The sequence below is a fragment of the Danaus plexippus genome, chromosome 17, assembly GCF_018135715.1.
Source record: "Danaus plexippus chromosome 17, MEX_DaPlex, whole genome shotgun sequence".
Lineage (NCBI taxonomy): Eukaryota > Metazoa > Arthropoda > Insecta > Lepidoptera > Nymphalidae > Danaus > Danaus plexippus.
Window position 1 is genome coordinate 3,930,925 of NC_083548.1, and position 24,194 is coordinate 3,955,118.

The window sequence follows — 24,194 nt, forward strand, 5'->3', positions numbered from 1 at the left end:
TAAAATCTGGGTAAGTATGTATTTCTAAATTCTACTTCTCCTTGGTCCAGTCATATAGATTTTATATCTACATTAACGGGTATGTAAATCGAAATTAAATATTCATAGCATAATCGATTAACATAATTGTAAACATAAAAATATATATAAAAATCTAAATGATGCTTAAAACTTGTAAAATATAAGGTAGATACTGGATTAGTTAGCAACTCTGGTTATGACCTTTTATATATAAAATATGTCCAATTTATATAAACACGATAGAATCGTGATAACATCAGCAGTACAATTTTGATTGCAATCCGAAGGTAAAATATAATTCAGATTTTATATACTTATACTGTATACAAGAAAACTATTTAAAATATAGAAATTTGTTATCCTTAGTCTAAAAACATTCAATTTACTAGAAATATGTTTAGTTTTGTAATAAATACTTATAAACATGTATCAATTTATCTTTACAATAGTAATTATTTAAAATGTTTAAAAATATTCACTACAAAAGTTTCGGAATTATTACAGGAATTTCTTAATTCTTTGGATTACTTACCTATTATATTTATATTATGGTACTGAAAATATATTTCATGTTGAATGAAACTAGTATTGTTCGGATTTACTACGCGGATTTTATTATTTAAAAACTACATAATCCCGACGTTTCGGTTACTTTGCAGCAACCGTGATCACCTCGTCTGCCCGTGATCACGGTTGCTGCAAAGTAACCGAAACGTCGGGATTATGTAGTTTTTAAATAATAAAATCCGCGTAGTAAATCCGAACAATACTAGTTTCATTTAAATGAATACTCGCGAAAATCTTAGATCTCATTATATTTCATGTTGACTTAGAACAGACTAAATAAAAAAAATAACAAAATATTGGTTCCATCACTGTCATAATGCGTGTGTACAGAGAGCGTCAATACAAGTACATTTCAAATACCTATTGTAATCATAGCGGAAGTTAACCTGGTGCGATTCTGTCCACGCAACATCCGCTCTTTTGTGTGGACTCAATCCCATTGCGAGGCTTTTATAGTGGGGTATAATATTCTCTGATTAATTTCTTAGAATGCATTTCTGTGGGTCAGGGCTGAGGTCAGGCGGAATGCAAAACGCACGTGTTTTGTTGAAAATGGATCTACGTTGTTAGAAAAACTACCCTCACCAAACAATTATGTTTTTGTTTGCGAAGCGGAGTCTTCAAAGTTAAGTCTTGAATACACAAGAAATGAAGGACGACCGGCACACGTGTCTACAAACTTTTGGGTTGTATTTGTCGAAGAATAAGGTCTTAATTTTACTTTGTTTGTTTTATTATCTTCAACTCTCAAACTTTAGAGATCTGCGGGCTGATATACGTATTTAATATTCATGGTTATCTTTGCCAATCGAAGCCAAGCTGGAATTTAGGTTGTTTAAAGGCTCTTTGGACGGGAATTGTGTGGGCGGAGATGCGTCAATGACCCGCGAAACTTGCGGATCCGCATTCAAGTGATTTTTTTTATATTAACATACTAAAGTTAGTTAGTAATAAAACTGATTGTAACCGAAAACCAATTTAAATGTTAAAAAATCGTTTGTAATGTGATCTGTTAAGTGTTAGCAAAAATGTGTTCTTCTTTGAGAGACTTGTCATTTTACAACAAGTTCCGTGACCTCGCTCACGCATTCCCGCGCCTGTTCCTAACTGTACTTTCCCGTTGACTTAATGTATAGTTTGGAGAGAACTTGATATTAGGCAAGTGAACATTAGCGTAGATATAGCAATAGTTGCAATTTAATTATATTTTGAGCATGCAATGTCAGATAGAGACGCCATTTAGAACTCACTCGTACCAACGACTCCGCGTGCCACACATTCCATCCGAGAGCCGCCGAACGATTCCGAAAAGCCACGAGCACTGGCTGCCCGCGGCCGACTTCACACCGAACCGTGCGCGAGAGTCGCGAGAACGTCTTGGCTGTATTTGTCCAGGTTATCTGTCAACAAACTTTCCGCGACTAAAATAACTATAGTTTCGAACTCATATGTATAAAAAATCATAAAAACTCTGTGACTTTATGAGTGAATTATATATCAAGTTAGTTCGCCATTGACTCAGTGCAGAAACCGTGTTATTTTTTTTTTTGTTTTTGATTGCGTGCATTGCTCGGTGGCTGTCAGCCCCGATCGTGTGTGAGTGACTATAATATTTCAGTGAAAAATTGCACTTTATGAATTTGTGACATTAATATCATTGGATTTTGGCGATGTCCCATAACCAACGGTAAATAACCCTGTAATTAAGTAAATAAATTCTGTGATTACACGACGGGTGGTGAATCTCAATGGCCTCAATTATCCACGTCTCTAGCGTTCCGTTAACTTAAATAGTAATTTACAACTAACAACATCTTAACCTGGGATATTCATCTATGTCAGTCGATATAGTAGATTTTATTCTCATAGACCTTCGATATAAGCAACAATAACTTGAAGGATCAGTAATGTAAAACTTAATACGGGTGAAACAGAACAGTAAATAATTGTACATCGCATTGCTAACTTTTGCTATGCCATGTTTGTATCTCATTTACATATAAATTAAATATTAATTAGTATACAACTTAAGCAATTATCGAGTTAAGCAAAATTGGTACGTCACTATGACTAAGAACAAAAATCATAAAATTATTATAATTTTTTTTCTATCTGATAGAGCTCAAATTTCCATACATACCATTATAGTACAACGCAATTAAGCCGTAAAACGATGTTGATGTCGAACGTGGAATTTGATGGAATTGGGCACAAGACCGGCTTGAAATTCAAATTAAGTATGTTACATTCTTTACATTGCAAATTATTTGTAAAAATACGTCTACGTTTTAACGTAACTTCACAATGTTATGTTTATGTTATTTTAGTCACATTAGTTATGTTAATTTTACGAATGCGATTTAAGTGGTTAGATATATATAAATTAAAATTTATTCAATTTCGTCAACATCCTTACTCTGCTTATTTTTAAATGTCATTGCAAATTAAATTAACTTTGTGAAAATGCTAAAACAATTTCTGTTATACAATAATTATAACATTTCTGAGATTCATTGTTAAATTTAGACATTAGTTACGCAAGTGAAATGTAAGTCTAAGTTCTTCTAATCTTTAATAACATCAATTGATAACTGTGTAGAAATTGTTAGACTGATAATTCTGGTGCGAGGGAACGTATAAAATATTTAATTAATTTAAACGAAAGGTATCTTAAAATATCATGACCGAAGCACACTTTAACATGTATTAGACAGGTTCCTATCCAACTGACTGTCAAAAAAATTATTTAAAAAAAAATGTTACCATTGGATCAAGACGTTGAACCGGTTTCAAGGAGGTGGTTAGATTTAAATAACAATATTTCGCTAATATATTTAATCGTTATTAAATGCAGAACGCATTATAAAAAGGAATTTGATTTTAAAAAATCTATTAATTCTAGATGATTTCAGAAGACGCCCAATATAGTCTTTGATATTCATACGAAAGGTAACAGTTGTATTAGAAAAAGTGTAAAAAATAATGCCAGTTAATGATATTTCTAGGTAATAATTAAAGTAGTATTATGCTTATTCATATATAGTCCTATTGGACAAGCTTTCTACAAGTGCCGGATGCGACGTCGGAAATACTGATCATAACCTCATTACTGGACACTTGTTGCTTTGACTCCTCGTTTCGCTTTCGTTTAGCATTTGTACCTTTCGAGCTTCGCTCCTGTTTTAGATGATAGATTAGTCACTGAACTAGTTCAGATCCGTTTGAATCGTTTCTATAATAAAGTTTTACGATTCATTCTTAGCCATTCAATATGCAAAACATTCACAAATGATCTCATAGAGTTTAATAAAAAAGGACTAATCTTTTTATGATCGTGTCGCGTTGGATAAAGATTGGAATATTAACGTAAACAAATTCTTAATCATTTAAAGTTTAAGATTTGCCTGAAATAAAGCAAAAACTTTAAACCGTTTTCCAATTGACGTCATTGAATCTGTTCGCATAACCGTTAATATTTCACAGATGAAGAAATTAGTCGCATTTCCAAAAGATTGTACTTTGTTAATGACTCAAATAAAAATACCGAGACACAGTTCAATGACAGCCTGTTTTTATTATTGGACGAAAATAATTAAAACCTTTTACATTTCAAGTAATTTTCAGATATAAATGTGTATTTTGAATTTCTGACACCAAATAAAGCTTTTGTATATTTTTTTAATCATATTCAAATTATGTGATTAGTCTCCTATTTTTTATTTCAAAATGTTTACAATATAAACGAATAAACGTTTATAAATTTACCGGAATTCAGGTATAATCTTACAAAAAACAGAAATATGATTTTTTCTGACTATTACATTTTGCCGGTTAAGGTGAAGCGTGTTATAAACAATTTGAATTTTTGACGAGACACTTAAAAGTGACCTAAAACGAACATAAGTGGGTGGAGTTAATGGTACAAGATAAGATAATTGCTCTAAGTAATTATAAAATTTAACGCGTCGCTCACAACTTATCTGAAAATAAATATTGTTAGCCTGTTTTTCACATTACGTACATTGTGTCGTAATATAGTGTTTGGAAACGGGTTGTGTGATTTCTATCCAATTTGTAGGAAATCACTTATAATTTAACTAACGCATCATTTAAAAATGTTTTATTATGTAGGCAAGATATTTTTTTGATTTAACGTGCCACATGGTTCAGAGAATTAGTTGATTTATTGAGATATTAAAAGTTACATTGCATACAGTCTATTTTTTTCTATAGATTAACTTGACAGTTTACGGATTAAGAACACATTTCAAAGCAGAGAAAAAGAATTTTTATGACGGTTCTAAAGCGAACATAAAGTTTTATATCTTTGGGACAAGCAGTGTTAATGGCACAATGGGAAAATAACATTTTGAACATTATTTGTTTTTAGTTCATTAATATTTAACTCAACTGTTCATAATCATTTTAATATGATAGTTTGAAAAAAATATATACAAAAAAAAACTTAAATCATTCTATGTAATTAAAAAAGTTAAAATTTTTATAGTCATATTACTATAAATGTTATAAAAACGACAGTCCCAACGCATTTAAAATAAAATTAATTGTCTTCCCCCATTATCATTAAATTTTATTGCCCAAAAAATCCTTTTTAATAACTATTGACCTCGTAAGGGTCTGACGACCTTTACACAGATATCTCTGTAAATCTGACCGAGAACGAGTTAAGACCGTTACAAATACTTGGACTACAACTATTGACATGGAGAAAGCAGTGTAATTTATGTATGTACATAAACAAATAACCGTTGTGAATAACTTCATAAAGTTATAAATGTTGATTGGGAAATAACACGCATATGAATTCACGCGGTTATTTATGTTGTTACTGCAACTGTTGTATTCGCAACGTTCGCTTTATTTCGATTATGTACGTTTTTGCAATTTAAAACAACAAAATAATAAAATGTATTCTTTTTTTTTTTGTTAACACAACATTAAATTGTATGCAAATATCTTGAAAAAGCCTCACAGAGTAGTAGTAAGTTAAAAACCAAGTAACCACTCTATAAATAAATCCTAGTAACATGCCACGTGTTCTAACAATACATGTCGACATCTTGCCTTATGTAACTTTATTTGGTTACGCGTTAGCACTTCAGAGAAGGGAGCAACTTCTTTTATTAGTATATTTGGTTGACTTCATATAATACTCAACAAACATTTGAGATGCACGCTTATCAGGAATTTCATTAAGCATTTTAGTTGTTAATGCTTTGGACTATACAACACATATACGTTATTTAGTCATTGATAACTTTTTACATAATAATAGTAATAGTTTATTTCTATCGTAATTTGAAGTGGTTTAGTTAACTTGCGAATTAACTATCGAAATAATTATTGGTTAAAATAAAAATTTAAATATTTTGTCACGTTTCCAGTAAATTATAAGTGCTCGTTAAGTACATATAGGTTAAATAACGGACTCCATCGATGATAACATTTCAAAGTTCCAAGAGCACTCCGTCGACACAAATTTAATTCTGTTTGACACTCCATTCATGATTGTAGGATATGTTTACATAACCAAAGCTAGTATAAACATACCTCAGAGAGCTGCCCAGCTAGCGGTTTGTCTCATTTCAAGCCACTAAAACAGATCTTATCTGAGATATTAAATTTCTATACCGGTGGTTAAGGTCTTTTCTGTATAGACATTTATATATATGTTTCTTTAGTATTTAATTATCTTTTAAAACTTGTACCCCGCGGTTTTATACATTTCTCAAACCAAGTATATTTTTCTGAAAATTTCAGTCTTTCACTGTCTGATATTATTTGAACATGTGTAGCTTAAACAATTGTTTAATATATTTATACATGCATACGAAGTGTACGAGTAAAAAAATTCATAATAAATACAATTTGAAAGATTGTTTTAAATTAAAGTCTAATTGTAGTATTTGATATTTATTATACAAGAAATATGATTTCTAGGATTCATATAGCAGTTTTTATGCAAACTTAAATGAAGGTTTTACTGACAAAAGAATATTATCTAAAATATTTCTACACAAAATAAGATAAACTAAAAGAACCTTGGCTTTCACTCACGTCTCGATGTTAAAGTAAACGATTCCGTGCGCAGCGGTTACATTTTTCCTTTTAATAAGTGTGTACTAACTTACAAAAAACTTTATAAGTTGCATATATACATACACATCGTGGGATACCTCTTCTTCTTTTCTTTCTTGGTCCTATGGCCCCTAGATGGGGCAGAGGGCATCCACAGTACGTCGCCATCTCGTTCGAACGTGGGATACCTAGTTAGGTAATAAAGTTTTGTTACAAATATATTTATAGAATACCTAACAATCCCAACTCACAAAACATTGAAGCAGTCATTTTACAAGTTTTGACAAAGAACAGATAACAATATTGTCTGTTTTAGATAAGATCCTATTAAATTTATATTTATTTGCTCTCAAGGTTCAATAGGACGCTTACTTGATTTGTTCACCAAGTGGAGAACTCGATTTTAATTAGGGTTTGAAGCGTCAAGAATCATCTTGTGCTTGATCAATGATTGAAACGTCGCGAGCTGTGGGCACGGGCTGGCGCGGGCGGGTTGAAGCGTGACGTCTGCAGTGACACCCGATAGCCCATGTCACGACTGACCCACTTCCAACCAAGGTCATCGTCTGACCTCCTAATCCTCTATTTCCGTATACTTGGGTCAGTGCAGACAGATTTTAATAAATCACTGTCATGGGGCTACATCATATGGTATATGGTACAGCGTGTATTAAAGTAACTGCCAAAATACTGTGTCACTTATGACAGTTGCAATATTAATGTTGAGTACATTGATTTATTTAAAAAAGAATGCTTATCATCAACTTTTATTGTTATTATATAGTGTTGAATATGAATACAATTTGTATCCGAAAATGAGTCAGGTGTTTCGAATGTTAAATCCAAAAAAGTAAAAAACGTCTTTATAGCGGTACAATTATTGATATTCAGGTCGTGATCAGATTGAAAGAATTATTTTAATATTCCTTTTTTTGTTTTAAATGAAACAGACTTTTGAAAAGCTAAAGCGAGCTATAAGAGTGAAATTAAATTTTTGTTGCTTAAAACTGTTTTTGCATTCGAAGCGTTGTTGATCACGGTACTTAGAGTAGTTTCTTGTCCGATGTGGACTATTTTTGAAGTGTACTTTTAGTACCTAGTAGTATCGAGGCTGTTTGCTGAGCCGCCATGGTGTTGTTTGATCCCAACTGTGACAGATTTAAAGATAGGGCGCCAATCAGAGCGTGTGCGCACCGTATCACAGGCTTTCTGATACACAACACAACACACTTTCTAATCTGCGTCTTTTGTCACTAGTCGCCTATTGGCTAGCTTGTTATACCAGACTTTCGCCGATTGTTTTCACGCTACATTAGATATCCTCTCGTCTTCTTGCTCATAACAATGAAACTGTAGTTACATCATAACAATGCGCACCCGAACGAACTATCGTTAACATTGTCCTTTTATAACTCAGGTTACATTCCAACAAGCTAACCGGCTACTAGAACTATTAAATTTAATCTAAATTGCGGTTAGTTGGATCACCAGTATAATATCATATTGCTAGTTTAGCTGGAGCTCGCTTCCAACGATGAATTCGATACGAGCTATCTCAAGTTCGAGTAGGGTGTGAAATAGGAGAGCGGATGGACAGCAAGCTTAGCCGCAATGGCTCTCTTGATAAGGAGATGTGGATGCGTATATTGGTAGAAGAGGGCGGGGCGGCAATGCGCGCGGGGTAGGTAGACCGGTCCTTATACCGGTTTCTTCCTACGTTGCTTGCTGACATAGGACTAACCGTTTTATTAGTTGAGCTATGATCCATAAATGATCGCCACCGACCGGAAGCATCATTCCTGTAGTATTGCTCCCGCAACCATATATTGTAAAATGTCAATGATCAATTTAACCTAAATGACACACAAACTTAAACAAATATCAATTGTGCACAATCTTTTTTGCCAACAGTGGTGCCATAATTGAGCGGCGAGTTGTTTGTTTAATAGTTGGATACTATAAATTTTAACCTTGCTACTGTTGTAACCAGTCAACAAACATCACTGGAAAAAAACACAATAATTGTCTTGACACAGGTGCATATTTCGTAATAACGTTTCGCTCTTTACGACTCCGTCATTTCAAGTTATATTATGTTGGATTATTGACTTCACAGACTTGAAATTTTGATAGTGTTTATTAATATTTATATCTATGTTATGGATATAATATGATTATTGATAGTAAACATAAAATGATTAATATACTAATTTTAACTCTAATTTCACTATAAAATCAACAATGTATGTTTAATGATTAGTTTAATACTTATCATATGACGTACATTCACTGAAACGGTTGGCAATTGGAAGTAATCATCATTGAGATTCTATTTTCACTATCAGTGATTGACCTTGGGTTATTCTATTTCAACGGCTCGTGCGTGGCAAGGTGCCATCGCAATGTTTTGGGTACACAAAGCAGAGAGCGGCACACTTTCGCATCTCAACAACTTTGAGGCCCGTCAGTCCACCGCTGTGCTACGTTGACATGAGTTTTGGGGGCCTGTTCTTAGATATTCACTTTAATTATGAAACGTGGTAACCAGGTTAACCAACTCACAGTGCGTACAAATAAAACGTGTGAATACATCTACATTATTTTATCAAATCATTTGTTCATCAAGGCTTTTCTCTTTCAAAACATGACGCTATGTCGGACGAATTGTCGTTTCCGGAATTGCGTATCCGTCATGGTACAAAGCCTGGATACAATTCAAATACATATCGACTGACCGAATTTTTTTACATTAATGACAATAGTTAACGCGATATTTTAATGACTATGGATAACGTTAGCCATACAATAAAATATGTATAAAGTAATAATTTTATAATGATAAAAATTATACAATATAAGACGACGAAATTGAGGTCTTGGGATTCACCTCCAGTCTACCAAACGATACAATCATGACAAAGTTTTATTTCCTTGTAGGCGTTCAGCGATCCGCGATAAAGCTCGATACAAAAAATGCGTTTCAGTGAAGGAAATGTGAGCATAACACGCGATTGGTCATCGAAGTATCACAGCGGCTAAGTGCAATGTTTGAGTCTCTCGTGTCACGGCTCACGTCGCCGCCGGTGTCGCGACGGAGACATACGGTGCATGCTGCAAGGGAGGTTTGCAGCGAGCCAGAGGAAGAGGCAGCACCAGTACAGCGTCGTTCAAGGGCCGCTAAACAACTACTAGACAAGCGTCGTAAAGCAAGACTTTCATGTGCTGATCTTACCATTGCGACTAATGGGGAACCCGAACGTACATCGCGCATGGACGCGCTCAAAGCTTTCTTGCCATTACGACAGTCGAAATCCCTTGGAAGACTCGACGGTCTCAAAGAGGTGAGTGTTGAAAGTAAATTTATTTGCTAAACGCATTTGGCGATCCTCCAAAACAAAATTTTGCTATGACATATAAATTATAAAAAAACGCATTCTTCGGTACCAGAAAAAGTATTTACGAAATGGTTTCGTAATACATTTATGTATATACATTATATTCTTTATGTTTAGGACTGGTTAGTTTTTATTCCAACGTTCAATATTGTACGTATGTATATAAATACATATACTGCTAAAGTGTTTATATACAAACATTATTTACTGGTATATGAATTTCTTAATAAAAATCAACATATTGCGAAACAAAATTTGTCTTAAGCGTTACTATGAACTATGACATCATAATGGCTTATAAAAGATAAGACAAACAATACCTACAAGGGAATCGACATTCGTCGGCATGACTTGAAGAATTCTGACATGGTTGAATAGAAATGCAATCTGAAGCTTGAGGTGCACGGTTACAGTGTCAGTACCAACTGTGAAGTTATTTGATGTGTAATGTACTCTCGTGATAAGTTTTAGTTGTTTAAGAAAAAAGTAATTAGTTTGATTAAGCGATTTGAACTAGTTACTGCGAGAAGGGCCGGTTTCGGCAACTGAGCTACGTAACTCCTACTTTATGTGGAAAAGTTACACCAGTAATAAATACTAGAAAAAAATCAGACCTTAGTTAAGTGTTTTTTTTACTCCTCAAGACTTGTCATCAGTATTAAATTTCTGTCATATAATTATTTACTAGTTTTTACCCGCGACCACGTCCGCATTAATTTCACAATTAGTAATATATAGCTTTTACTCGCGACTTCGTCCGCATTATATAGTTTTTTTTGGATAGTAGTATGAAAAAACCTGAGCTGTACTTTTTTGTACGTATGTTTGAATTGTGCCGAGATGGGATAAGGCCATACTTAGTGTGATTGTCATAAGTTAGATTAATACATTTTAAGAAGAAGATAGGTTACTGCAATACATTTTTATATACGATGTTTTTTTGTTTTTCCTTCCTTGGCCAGAAAAGTAATTTTTTCAATAGGATTGCGTTGTTAACCCGTTTTACGTTGTTGTCAAAAGTAAGTCATGCCCTTTCTTAAGTCTCAAACTATCTCCTTAATACCTAATTTCATTTAAATAAAGACAGACAGAGTTACTTTTGCATTTATAATATTAGTATGGATGGTTTGAAGAGGATATAGTTTCCTAACTGTGCTTGTTTACTAAATTATTATTTTGATCGTTACACTGACACTTAACTATCTAAAAGGAAATATGTGTCCTATCAAAATCAAAGGCAGAAAGAAGATTCTATGCAAAAATTGTCATTTGAAGATTTTCGGTAACTAAACAAGACATTAAAGACCTGCCTGTTATGTTATAAAAATTTGACAATATCGTATTAGATAAAATTATTATATTAGATTTTTAGTAATTTTATTTAATTCGTTATACCTCCCAATACAATAATTGATATTTCTACATTATAAAACCTTATAGCGTGTCATAATCACTTGAAGGTTATTAATGAACAGGTTTTCTGCTATAGTAATTACTATGTCAATCATCACAGAAGATGTTTGATCCAAGACGAGCCAGAGAAGAACCGTTACGAAACACGCGAACCTCTGATATTCCGCAGATAGGACAAGAATGCCATAGTCAGGTAGAAGCAGGTACGCGCAGCCTTGACTGTAGATACGCACACACGCGTCCAAGAGATTGTGATGCTGTGTGCGTGCTATTTGCCCATGTGATTTACAGACAAATGCCACGTCGAGGTGCGCATCTGTTTGCCGCATTGTAAGGATATCCAGACGCGTCAACGCCTTTTGTCTGCCGCATCGACATCTGCTCTCGGAGAAAGAAGTTCTTACTAAATATATTACCATACTAGATGTTGCATCAACGTACGCTGTACGCTCATTGTAGTCTGATGGATATCAATTTGACAAGCCTGTTGGCATATACACGCTGGCTTATTATTAATTTTGTAATAATTGAATTCTTTAACGAGAAATCACTCGTAGGATGTAGATTATTAATTTTTATCACCTGCTCTGCTCTGGATCTGCAATGTTAAAGTGTAGACATAATAATATTATACTTTTCGTTCTGATAATTTATTATAAGTTTCCTAATAAAATTTGTAACAATTATGAGCTTAGACAGGTAACATACAAGAGGTGCCTTAATTTATTTTACCACACAAAACTATCAGACTTACAATTATCGAATAAAACTTTAATTATTTATTTACGTATTCATACGTATCTTATGACCAATCTTAAGAAAATTCGAATTTGGACTCATAGATTCGTTAATATAATCGTATGCCACGGAATGAGTTTTTAAATCTATTGTTATGTATTTTATTGGTACTATTCAGTTTATACTTTTCACTTTAACTTGGGAACCTCATAAATACTTAAGATTTACGTGACATTTGACGGAGGACAGGATTGATAGGAAAAAGTAAAACTTTTCAGATGAGATGAAAGTATTTTTGTAGGTTAAATATCTCGATACGTTGTTTACACTGTGATATTCAATTTTCATTTTGAAATTCCATAGACAAATTATAGACATATATCTTAACAAACTTGTACATGTGTCTGAGTTCTTACTCATTGGTATTTTAAAACCAAACCAGTTACACTATATATAATATATTTACAGTTGTTTAAATTAATTTATTTAATACTCATATTACGAAATGAACACTCAAAGAGTATTCATTGATCAGATATTAACAACAAACCAGTGAATATGTATGAGACCTTAATTTAGACTTGTTAATAAGCTTGCCAACCTTCGAGATAAATGCACATACAGAAATATAATCTTAAAATAACGATGGTGTAAGAATGAGCTGTGAATATTTTTCAAAAGAATATATTATGTTCATTTTTATAGCCGACAGTTTTATTGCTTTATTTTTTTCTATGTTACAGTTTTGAAAAGTAATCTGTGATGTTTTCATTCGCGTTATTCTCATATTGTTACGGTAATTAGGAAATATTGACAAAGTAACAAATATCTAAGGTCCTTGTGAGATGTAATAAAAATTAATATTGAAAAGGTTATGACTGTTTGATTGATGTGGTATTGATTTGTATAGTTGTATAAGTTCGGACAGCGAATCGAAACTTGTTTCGATAGCGTATTTAATTAATATCACAACGTCCTACATCCAGTAACCTTAGATATGGCATGCCATTACATTTATTTGTTTATGAAGTTTGTTTGGCAATGACTTGAGCTAAGGATGAAATTGATTTGCGATCACATTTACTATGACTGTTGCAAAACTGAGACTCAAATTTGAACTCGCCAGGTGGCGGAATTCGCAATAGATATCAGATAAACTTTTAAATTTTGGCCTTAACATTAAAAATTAAACCGACTATAAATTATTAATTTATATATTTTTTTATTATAACTTCCACATTATGTAATGTTATTAAATAATTATTGTATTTAATAGTGTCATTTCGTCGTTATTACGACCAGTCGAGATTAATTATTTAACTTGTTTTTCAATTAACATTTAGGTATGTTTATTAATTTATTTCGTCTCCTCAGTGTTACTGTTTTCATATGATTGTTAAGAGTTTCAATGATTTCATTCTATTCTGTCAATTCAATTTCCGCAACCGACTTGTCTATAACACAATTGTGTCTTATAAGAGTTTTGATATAAGGTCACGGGAAACCTAAAATTTAGAATCTTGACCTTACTTTATGTAAGACTTGTAAAGCTGTCGTTTAAAATGTCATGTTATTAAAGAAAAGTAGTAGCTTCGTGTATTAATGTTACCATAAGAAGAAAGAATGTTAACAATAAAAAATAAATTTTGCATTCGGGTAGATATGGTCCTAATGTCATTATATAGGATTATTAATTGTAGGTCCGAAAGTCGTTTAAATTATGGAACTAACATTAAATTGCTACAGCGAGCAAAGCTGCGGATTCAATCTAGTTAAAGCTAATTATTTATCGCTAAAATAGACAATAGATCTATCCAGCTGTTAATATAAATAGTACTACACCTGTCATTATGACATTTTTTTTTTGGTTTGGCAACTGTTCTACATTACAGCTGCATGCTGTGTGCACATTTAATGAAACTATTAGCGATTGTTGTGTTACAGCATTCATGACTTAAATAAACGGTGAAATAACTAATGAACTGAGATAAAAACTTATAAACTATATAAATTTATCTGTTATTAATCACTTTTAATGAATTTCTTGAACGTCTCTTAAAAAAGGTATTTAGTTGCTCATCAAGAAATTTTTGAGCTTTTATTTGCACGCATAAAACATATTTTTGCTGAGTCACTGCAGTATTTTAATCACTGGTGTATTGATTGCTTGCTTCAGTATATACTTTAATATTTTGAAATACCGATTTTAGCTGTTTGCCAGTGACGAAGCCTTATTTAGGGTATACATGTCTGCGGTAGTCAAAATCAATTTAAACTGAATCGAATTTGTGTAAGATCCTTGACATTTAAAATAAAAAATATTATAAGGACATGTTCGCTCATGTACCTAAAAGTATATTTGAATGTTCCATATAAACTGGTGAGTTTTAAAATAGCTTTTTATTCTCAATACATGGTTACCGTACTGAGAGTGTTAATGGCAATATCTTGCGTCGACACCAGTCCTTGGAGCCTGGCCGGCCGTGGAATTCGCACTCGTACCCGGGCTACACCTCCCCTCTCATAGAGCTCCCCCCTCCTAGCCCCCACTTGCCCCGCACGCGCGATGTACTGAGGTTATTACACTCCACACTCACTATCCATCTTGAAAGCATGCTACCTACGCGTACGCACCTCATTGTTTGCTGACACAGCGTAATTTTACATTACGTGCTCCAACACCTTACAACTTATTTGACTTTGTTTTTATAATAACAATGGAATTGTAATAGATGATACACATTATCTAATCGTTAGACGATGTTCATTCATACTCGTAATGTATTGTCACCAACGAGGCGACGTCTGAAATGTGAATGGAAATGAATGTATCTTATAGGACATACACAGTTGCTTGATAAAAACATTCTCGTTATTCTTTCTTAGTTATAAGAGAAATAAAATATGGTGTGTAATGTTAGTTGAAGGTAATCAAGGCTGGTGATTGGCGGGCAATAAGTAAGGGATAGGAATAAGAACTCTATTAAAATCGAGAGGCAAAAACGATGCATACAATATGATCGTGTATTTAAATGGTTCTTGTAATTACTGTAAATCTTTAACCAACGGTTCCCAGAGTTCAACAATGATCCACAAAAAAAAGCTTTTTAACCGAAGTTGTCATGTAAGGATTGAACTGGTGCTTATAAGAATTATTTTAAGAAATCATAATGTGGCTTTGTAATTATATCCACAGGAAAATATTAAACACGTAGAGGTTAAGGACCATACAAAACATTCTTTTTACACGATGTGTTTATAATTACAGTATTTATTTCGATTTCTCGGTATAGCGAATCTGATGCGTAATTTATATTGACTTTTCAATGTTCGTTCAGTCATTAACGTGTTCGTGTATTGAACGCGTGGTTTATCTTGCTGTGATGAATCATCCTTACAACAGTCAATGCACATTTTTTGGTGCTGAAAACTTGTTTATTCCATAATAAATTACATTGTATGTAATATATTCATTTATTGGTATCTTAAAAATATCTAATGATAATAAATTATATTGCCATATAATGAGTTGCATCTACATATCTATCTTATAAAAAAATATAATTTTCTTGACATAATAATATGTAGATTTAATAGCATTCAGAGGGATACTTTATTAACTTGATCAATTAATTCATTAGCTCGTTCCCGACTGGGCCAATTCGTGAGCGTGGGTCAAAAACCGCTATGCCGGCGTGTGTAAACTCAAGTTTATCTTGATATCACGTGTATAGCATTGTGACATAAGTAACTCTTTACACTTACATTCATTTGCCATCCGTCCGTGTATAAAAAAACCAAGCAACCGACCAACCAAACCACTTAACAGAGGTTGTCGTACGTTAGTGGAGATTTATAATTAACATTACATTAAGTATCTATTATCATTTAGGACTGCGCCGAGATAATGCTACTTCACAGTTAGCAGTTAATCAATTTTCCATGAAAACCATGCTGCTTAAAGCATTTTATTGATATAAAGTTTAACTACTTGTGTAGCTAAAGTTTTTTTATAAAACTTTAAAGGGCTTAACTTTCCAACTTCAGAAGCTTAAATGTATGTTTTTGTATATTGAACATTATTTTAATGATTATTGTATAAACCTAAATGTATTTGTTTTGCAAATGCCAAGAGAAAAAAAGTTTCACTATTTAAGTAAATATGGTCACGTTGCCAACACCTGTCGTAACACGCCTATCTTATAAAGTTGCCATATAAGAACTAACTATGTCCAATTAGGTAGTGAAAGTGTTTTAAAAACTTTATCTCACGTCCATCTCATTACAAGCTTCTTAGAACTTCCAGCTATATAATATTGACCGAACAAAGATGTTTCATAATGGACAAATAGCTTAAGACAACGAAAAAATTTACATGAAAACGTGTTTTTAATTGGTAAAAATATGCTCAGAAAATAAAACTCCCGAAGGGTTTAAGAGTAAGAGTGTAATTGCTTATCTGATTCGGAACTCCTAGGATAATCTTCATAGGCCAGTCGTCGCGGATCGCAGAGATCACAGAGCTTCTGCGAACGGGACTAACATTCCGTCCATTTATCTGCATGATTTACAGTTATTCATATTTTTTCTCGTAAATCGTATGTCAGTTGAGATTGATGAGTTCCAATGAAGGCTTTCAATCCCATTCTTTAGGCGTTATTGGATTTGTATGTCAGAACGGCCGTTAAATATTGCAATAATAATTCAATGCATTCAAAACGTCTCATATCTTTTAGTTCAACTCATCTTGAATATAAAAAAGCTAATTAACGAATACCCTACAGTCACTCGAAACTTTTGTTCTGTGATATCAATCAAGTGACATAACCTTTGGTTTGACTTTTATTCTATGAAATTCAATCCCGGGATACAGCACATTAATTTTGATGACGCAATACGTTAGCTCAAACAATTTTTTAAGTCTTTGTTAAAGTGAGATACCTGTTTTATCATTACAAACAGCATCTTGTAAGTTATGTATTTGCATGTTTACGATTCTCTCTCGGTTGGTGGTCTGACGCGATTTGTCCTGCGAAAGAGTAACCATTTGACAGCTGGTTAACCGAATACCATTAATACTGATGCCGATTCCTGTTCAGGAGTATTTTAATATCAATTTATATTAAGCAGTACGTTAAATAATACCCTCTCTGCGAGCCACACTACAATCTCTTATTGTTTATTGCATTTGAAATATTTGTACTGAGTAATTATTAGTTCGGCAAAAAAATTGGCATATGTTATATGTAATTTTCACATTAAATTTAATTCATTATATTTGCCAAATTTGAACTTGTGATGAATATGAACATTTCAAATCATAATATTTTGCAATGGATGTCGTCTGTATCAGCGATAAAGGGCTAACTGAAGTATTGCAACGTTTGAGGTTGTAGGTCACGCAGGTTGCATCAAAACTGCACTTTCGTTGTGCAAGTGAAAGGCGCATCTCTGTCTACAGGTGCAACGACGCTGTGTTGCATTAGGATTGCAATGAGTCGAATAGAATTTTTAATAAAAATATTTCTTTTTGTATTACCTGATAGTTACAGGTTTTGTCAATAATTCTAAGTTATTCATATTTACGGTAAATTTTTCCATCTAAAGCATTATACCAAAAGAGTTCATTGGCTAACCTTAGCTTAGATTTTTGCGGTTAAGCTTCAGCTCAATTGTGGCTTTTGCTATGTTCAGTTTGCAAGTTGCTGTTACTGTGGAAGTGTTATCTGTTCTTCCATTAGAACTGCTTAGTTATTATGGTTCAGTCTTTTAGAAAATTGTCACTGAATGCGGCTAACGTAACGGGAAAAGCACCTCGCCAATTAAGACCATTGCATCGTCGCTTCCACTTTCTTATTACGCACTGAACTCGCGTTTATATTTCTTATAAGAATATCAAGATTTCATCCATATATTTTACGCAACATTTACAGGTTTTTGTTTAACATTCGCTTCCAGATGTACATTACAAGTTCCGTTTGTGCATTTAAAGCTACTTCTCTCACTTTTATAAATAAAATTAAGAATAAATCATTATACGTGTTTAATAAATCTGTTGCGCAAAAACTAAATAAAATATGATTGCGTGATTCATTAAAACTTATCTGAGCGGAGCTATCCGATCGAGTTTCCAAAAACGATTTATTATTCGCTCGTCTTGTTTATACGCTTTGAACGTTTGTACTGATTTTGTTTATCGAAGCGTAGGTGATAATATATGTATTAATTTCTAAAACTTTAATTAATTTGACAAGTTTTATAACATTATTAATATATATAGATTCAAATAATTATGACGTCTTTAGTTTGTTACTAAATACATTTGACTTGAAACAGCTGCTTCTCTAATCAATCAGAGGATAAAGAAAAATGTTTATTCATGCAATCAACATGTTAATCTGATTTTCTTCTAAGTACTCTAATTATAAGCGTCTAATGTAACTTGCATGATGTTCTAGAAAACAATTGGCATTGATTTAACATTTCGTGGCATAAATTATTATTTTTTTCTGCAAAAATAAGTGTATAATTAAAACACACGTAAGGATTCTTGTTTAATTATATTATAACACTAATTTTACACTTAACTTAACGATGTTGACCCTTTTATATATTTTTTTGATTTTATGTTCAATAAAAAAAATTGTTCAATGTTACGTTGGTTATAGGTTATTAAAGTACATCCTAAGCACCTTATTGTTTTTACGTCAGTTTCCTACAAGTACTTGATAATAATTTATTACAGAAATTACAGAATCTTCACCTTTATATAGGTCATTTACAAATTAATAGTCCTAAGAAAATTAAGTTTTTTTTTTTTCAAAATATAACATATATTTTACTTAGCGCTGATACTAATAAGTTCATATAATAAAAAACTATTTTAAGTGCAATAATCATTTGCACTCACATAATAACACAGCTGCTGGTATTATAGCTGGATTGATGATAGCTAAGGCATTATCACAGAGCAGATAATCAATCTTGTACACGGTCCTTGTAATATTTCAAAGAGACTGTGCGAAGGGCAGTAATTAGCGGTAATCGATCGCGGCGTTTACGCTCTTTCCTATATGGCATGGGCGGGGCGGAATCTCTGAGTGCATTCACTCGTATCCAACTCAGCTAATTTCTCTATCTTTAGCCCGCGGTAACTGACCGACCCGGACAGAAACTGCATCAGATGCGACCGTTTGAACACAGTTCAAATTTCATTCGAGATCAACCGTTTTATTCGAGAAAACGCATCTATTACATACAATCATGTTATAAAATGCAGTTCAATTCTAGAGTCTCCTACTGAAGTAAATGAAAATTGATACGGTATTCCCACACTGGAATCGTTGTAACATGCAGCCGATATTAAACTCTAATAATATGATATTAAAGTATGTTTTGCAATTTATCATCAGTAGACTCGAGTTTACGAGAGAAATTTTCACTATTTCTATTACAATCTGTGATACATCAAATTAAACATGCCTTCGATCATAAATTACATAGATTTGTAATTAGGTGCGTCTGATACAACAAATACAAAATGATACATCTACATTGGTTTTCATTTCCGTTTTAAATGCATTATCATTGATCGTAATACGCAGTGCCAATGATGAATTAATGTCAGATATATTTCATATAGTTTATTGGATTACCGCAATAATATCGTTCTTGTGAATTATGACTACATTAATAAAGCCTATTTATTTATTAACAATTTCAAGTATGTTTTAAAATTTACTTATTATGTTAATATATACATACATATATGTTTTTTTTGTATATTATTAGTTGGATGCTTTAATAAGTATTTTAATTTGAGACACATCGCTATTAGCTTCTGTGCCAATTTATCCGACTGTTATTCATCAAACTACGTATAATCACTTACTCGTATGTGAACTTTCGCTTGAAGTGAGAGTGGATTTCTAGACACATGTATACTACTAGTATAAATGAAAAGCTGATTGAGTTGACTAGTTTACAGAATACACATAGGTGACCTAACCATTTATAGGTCTGTGGAAAAACCAACACCGAGCTTATACAAAAAGTTTTAAACAAAATGTCACTTTTCTTTTCATATTAAGAATTGTTATGAAATGTCAATTTTAATGTTTGTTGTAGAATTGCAACATCAATAGGTATAAATAAAAAGCAACATCGATCTAAAGAATGGACTCTAATGAGACTTTATTACTGTTGTACATTGAATGCTTGAAATGTAAAGAAATCGAATGTGTTAAGATTAAATATATATATATATATATATATATATATATATATATATATGTATATGTACATAAAACAGTTTTGTTGCGCTCAAATAAGTATACGAAAATCAACTTTGAAAACTATCTCATTTATCCAGTTTCTTAACATATATATTTATTTATTTAAAAGACGAGTAAGGATCTGTCTAGTTGATTGACCCAGAAAGCGAGGGATCTTACCGCATCGAGATGGAATTTTAAATATATGAAGCTCTAGTCACGTAGGCCATCGCCAAGGAAGAATTTTGATAAATATAGGATGATATATCTCGAGAAGATTGTAAACAATTGGTTAAAAATAACCATTATTAAGAAATGTCTTTGTTGTTTATCATACAATCTTAATCAATGTCTTAAACGATACACAATAGAAAACTCATTATATTTTCAAAATTATTAGTATGTCTGTTCTTTGTATCCTTAAACACAAGAATCAATACAATTTCTTAGAAATTTTGTAATCATAGTAAGACATAAAAAAATCATGATAATGGTTCACAAATATTTATACATATGTATATCTCAATTTTAATGTACTATATAAGTGGTCGAAATCCCAGTACACAGATATTTGTATTAACACATATTGGTAAAATTATATCTATTAAACCGTTTCAAATCCGATACGGTAATTTTATGTGTTATTTAATATAAAATTTACTCATCAACAATACAATTTTATAAAAAAAAATACTATAAAAATAATTCACTTAAAGCACAATAAAGTCGGATCTGCTTTGATAATTTACAGCGACATTACCTGTTATTGCGGCTGTTTCTCGGAGATTTAGTCGGATAAATATTTTTTATTACATCACGATATGTTCTATCATTCTAATTTAATCTGACTGGTTGATTTATGTTACAATGTATGTAATTGCCGTTTTATAGGTGTCTCCTCTCACATGTTCTGTTATGTGTTTTGCAAGGCGTTAATGATAATTGTTTTATAAATAACAGCCTTCTGCCATATATTGATTTAACTTTAACATTTAATGAACCGTTGTTTCAATAGTTATTATTTTATGTACGACATATTTTAAGCTAATTGTCTACAGCTTCAAATTAAAAAAAAAGTGTCAAAATTATTAATTAATTTTCGGAACGTTTTCCAAAAAAAATATTTTTTTTCATATCTTCGTCATGGAGACATTTCTCCTAAACTCTAAGCCAAATTAAATTTTTCTCTGAAGTCCTTTATTTTTTTTCTAAGTAAGTAACTAACCATGTTGGGTTATTTTGAGCCTGCCGCTGTACTGAATATGGAGTCAGATCATGAACATTATTCTGGCTTAGGGAACAGACGAACAGTTGTCCCATGACAGTCAATTATCAGCGTCACTCATGCACGTTTGAAACAACGACGCAAATAAATTGCCAATTGTTGGCGGAGAAAGTACCTGTTCACTTGGCGTTTTAAGTGTTATGGCACTCAAGAAAAAGCTTTGTAGGGAAATCTCCCATATTGTACGTCCATGAAAATTTACTGTGATTTGCATTCGTCTGATGAAAATTTTCTTAATGTCATGAAAGCTATCCGACAGCGAAAACTACGGTAATACAGGCGTAAATAATTATAATACAACATTTTCTCATCTATGTTATAAATAAACTAAAAACATGTAAAAACAAAGCTGTCGAGTGTAATAAGCACTTGCATTAGAAAATGTGCACGTGTCGGTCGGCGGAAGTTGCTATATGTTGGGAAATTACTAATAACATTTATTATCAAGAAGAAATACTAATTTGTTCTCAATGGAACAGTGGAGTCTATCACGTGCCTGATCACGTTGTTAAACAAACGTGATATTCATTTGCCTGCGTTTATTAGAATATTCTTTAGGTTTTTACAATAGAATTTTATTTTTCAATTCGTCTGGAACTCATTTAACAAAGAGAATATGCGCACTTTGACGTTTTAGGGTGTAAAAAATAAAAAGTTATTAGTAATAACTTTGCAAATTAATTTTATACGAATTTTATTGAGGTTAAAAATTCTAAACTATTTGTTTATTGCTTCAATCAAAATAAATATGTTCCTATTCTTTTAAAGACAGATATGTTTGCTGTTTTGTCTTTTGTTCCCTATTGTGGCCTAATATTCCTATAATTTAATGAAGGTATTGCCTAATAAAATCATAATTAAGGAAGTATTTGCTATAATGTATGACGTTATTTTGTTCCGCCTATGAATAATTTATTTTCTCTTTTCAGGTAAGTGCCGTATAATGATAGTTGTTTGCTGTTTACATAACAATGGTAATGTATTGAGTTATAATATTTATGTATATCTTATGTAGAAATCTGCATTAGTGGTTTGTTATCAAATATTTAACTTTATGTACAAAATAATAAAAAAACTAATCTTGTAAAATAAAAAAAAAATATAAAATTAAATCTACAGTATTACACAACATAATTATATAAATTCGTTACCATAACTTGCAATGTTAAAATGAACTTTAGCTGACAAAAACACGATTTAAAGTCTTTCATTATAGCAAAAACGAGATAATTTAATGATACATTTGGCCTACTTTTACGCCGATGTTTTGATGCAATAAATATATTTTTCTATCGTAAATTCTATTAAAAGTAAGTATTTATAAAAAAGTGTATACATACTGTAACTTGTTTTAATCATCGCAAGTGGTAACACAGGATTTTCTTGAAGACGGCGTCTGTGGTGATCCGTCTGAGTAATGCCCATAGCCGTCTCATTAAACGTACCACCAATTACTTCAGTCTATTTATCTCCGGCATTAGAAAGTTCTAGGACATAATTAATATGAGAGAGGTAATTATTTGGACGCTGAAGCGGCGGTCAACTTAGAGATTACGACACTTAAATCCCATAGCATTATCAGAGAAAGTTCTCCCTATACAAGGAATGCATGATAAGAATTCCTCTATAGAATATTGTTTAGAACTTTATATCTTTTCCGAGAATGGTCATTTTAAGTCGGTGGTATTAGTTTAAAAGTGTTATAACGGTTATCATTAAACAAACAGGAATGTGCAACAAGATTTTGAACAATGAAAAAACACAATAAAGTGTTTTTGTTGTGGAAAATATTTAAAAAAGTAAAAACAAAATAACTTCACAAGTGTCTTCCACCATTAAGTGAAATTCAAACTGCCTCAAACAATTACAGTAGCGCTTGAATGTTTAAAAATTCTGTCAAGATTGCACTGTGATCATTAACAAGGGGTAACGAAACCATAGGGAATCTGTTGTATGTTAGTTGTATCGTGTTTTTGTGTCCGACCGAGAGTAAACATCCCGCTTTGTGACATGCGTGAACCCGCCGTTGGACTTTGTTGTGTAGACAATCTGCTAATTACAAGAATTATAAAACTGGCCCTCCTCGTGATGAAATCTAAACATTAAAAAAATCACACAAAACACCAGGTGAGCCTTCTTTTTATAAATGAAACTCATGCTATAAACTTAGAGCCCTAAAAGTGAAAGCTGAGTTATGCTCGTATCTTATTTGTCCCTCTCCATCATGTAGTGGCATTCACGCGGTAAGCCCCTAATACATTTTAAATATCGCTTGTCGTAAATGTTCGTTATCTATTACAGGCGTTTCATAACTAGCATTCGGAGTGTGATCCCCTACGGCGGCCTCTTATAAGTCTGTTTTATTATAACACTTGTGACTTCAGCTTTGAAGCACCTACTTAA

The 24,194-nt window shown here is 32.3% G+C and overlaps 2 protein-coding genes across 5 annotated transcripts in view; both read left to right on the forward strand.

Annotated features, from left to right (window-relative positions):
• LOC116771568 (uncharacterized) overlaps window positions 1-24,194 on the forward strand; it is an 80,067-nt gene that overhangs the window by 34,537 nt on the left and 21,336 nt on the right. The gene's annotated exons all lie outside the window — the stretch shown is intronic.
• On the forward strand, window positions 1,901-22,849 carry LOC133319351 (uncharacterized). 4 transcript variants are annotated; one of them, XM_061523403.1, is made up of 4 exons: window positions 1,901-2,275; window positions 9,625-10,028; window positions 11,558-11,698; window positions 11,787-13,483. In XM_061523403.1, the coding sequence occupies exons 2-3, from the start codon at window positions 9,732-9,734 to the stop codon at window positions 11,666-11,668; spliced, it is 408 nt and encodes a 135-aa protein (XP_061379387.1). In that variant the 5' UTR covers window positions 1,901-2,275; window positions 9,625-9,731; the 3' UTR covers window positions 11,669-11,698; window positions 11,787-13,483. The 4 variants fall into 4 exon arrangements, with proteins under 4 accessions (XP_061379387.1, XP_061379386.1, XP_061379388.1 ...); XM_061523402.1 differs by having other exon boundaries at window positions 11,558-13,484; XM_061523404.1 differs by lacking the exons at window positions 11,558-11,698; window positions 11,787-13,483 and adding an exon at window positions 22,721-22,849 and having other exon boundaries at window positions 1,904-2,275.

Excerpts from the sequence above, each read along its gene's own strand:
- LOC133319351 (XM_061523402.1), top strand. The coding sequence starts at position 9,732 with ATGTTTGAGTCTCTCGTGTCACGGCTCACGTCGCCGCCGGTGTCGCGA. Across the intron at positions 10,029-11,557 it reads GACTCGACGGTCTCAAAGAG|GTTTTCTGCTATAGTAATTA; the intron begins GTGAGTGTTGAA and ends ATTAATGAACAG.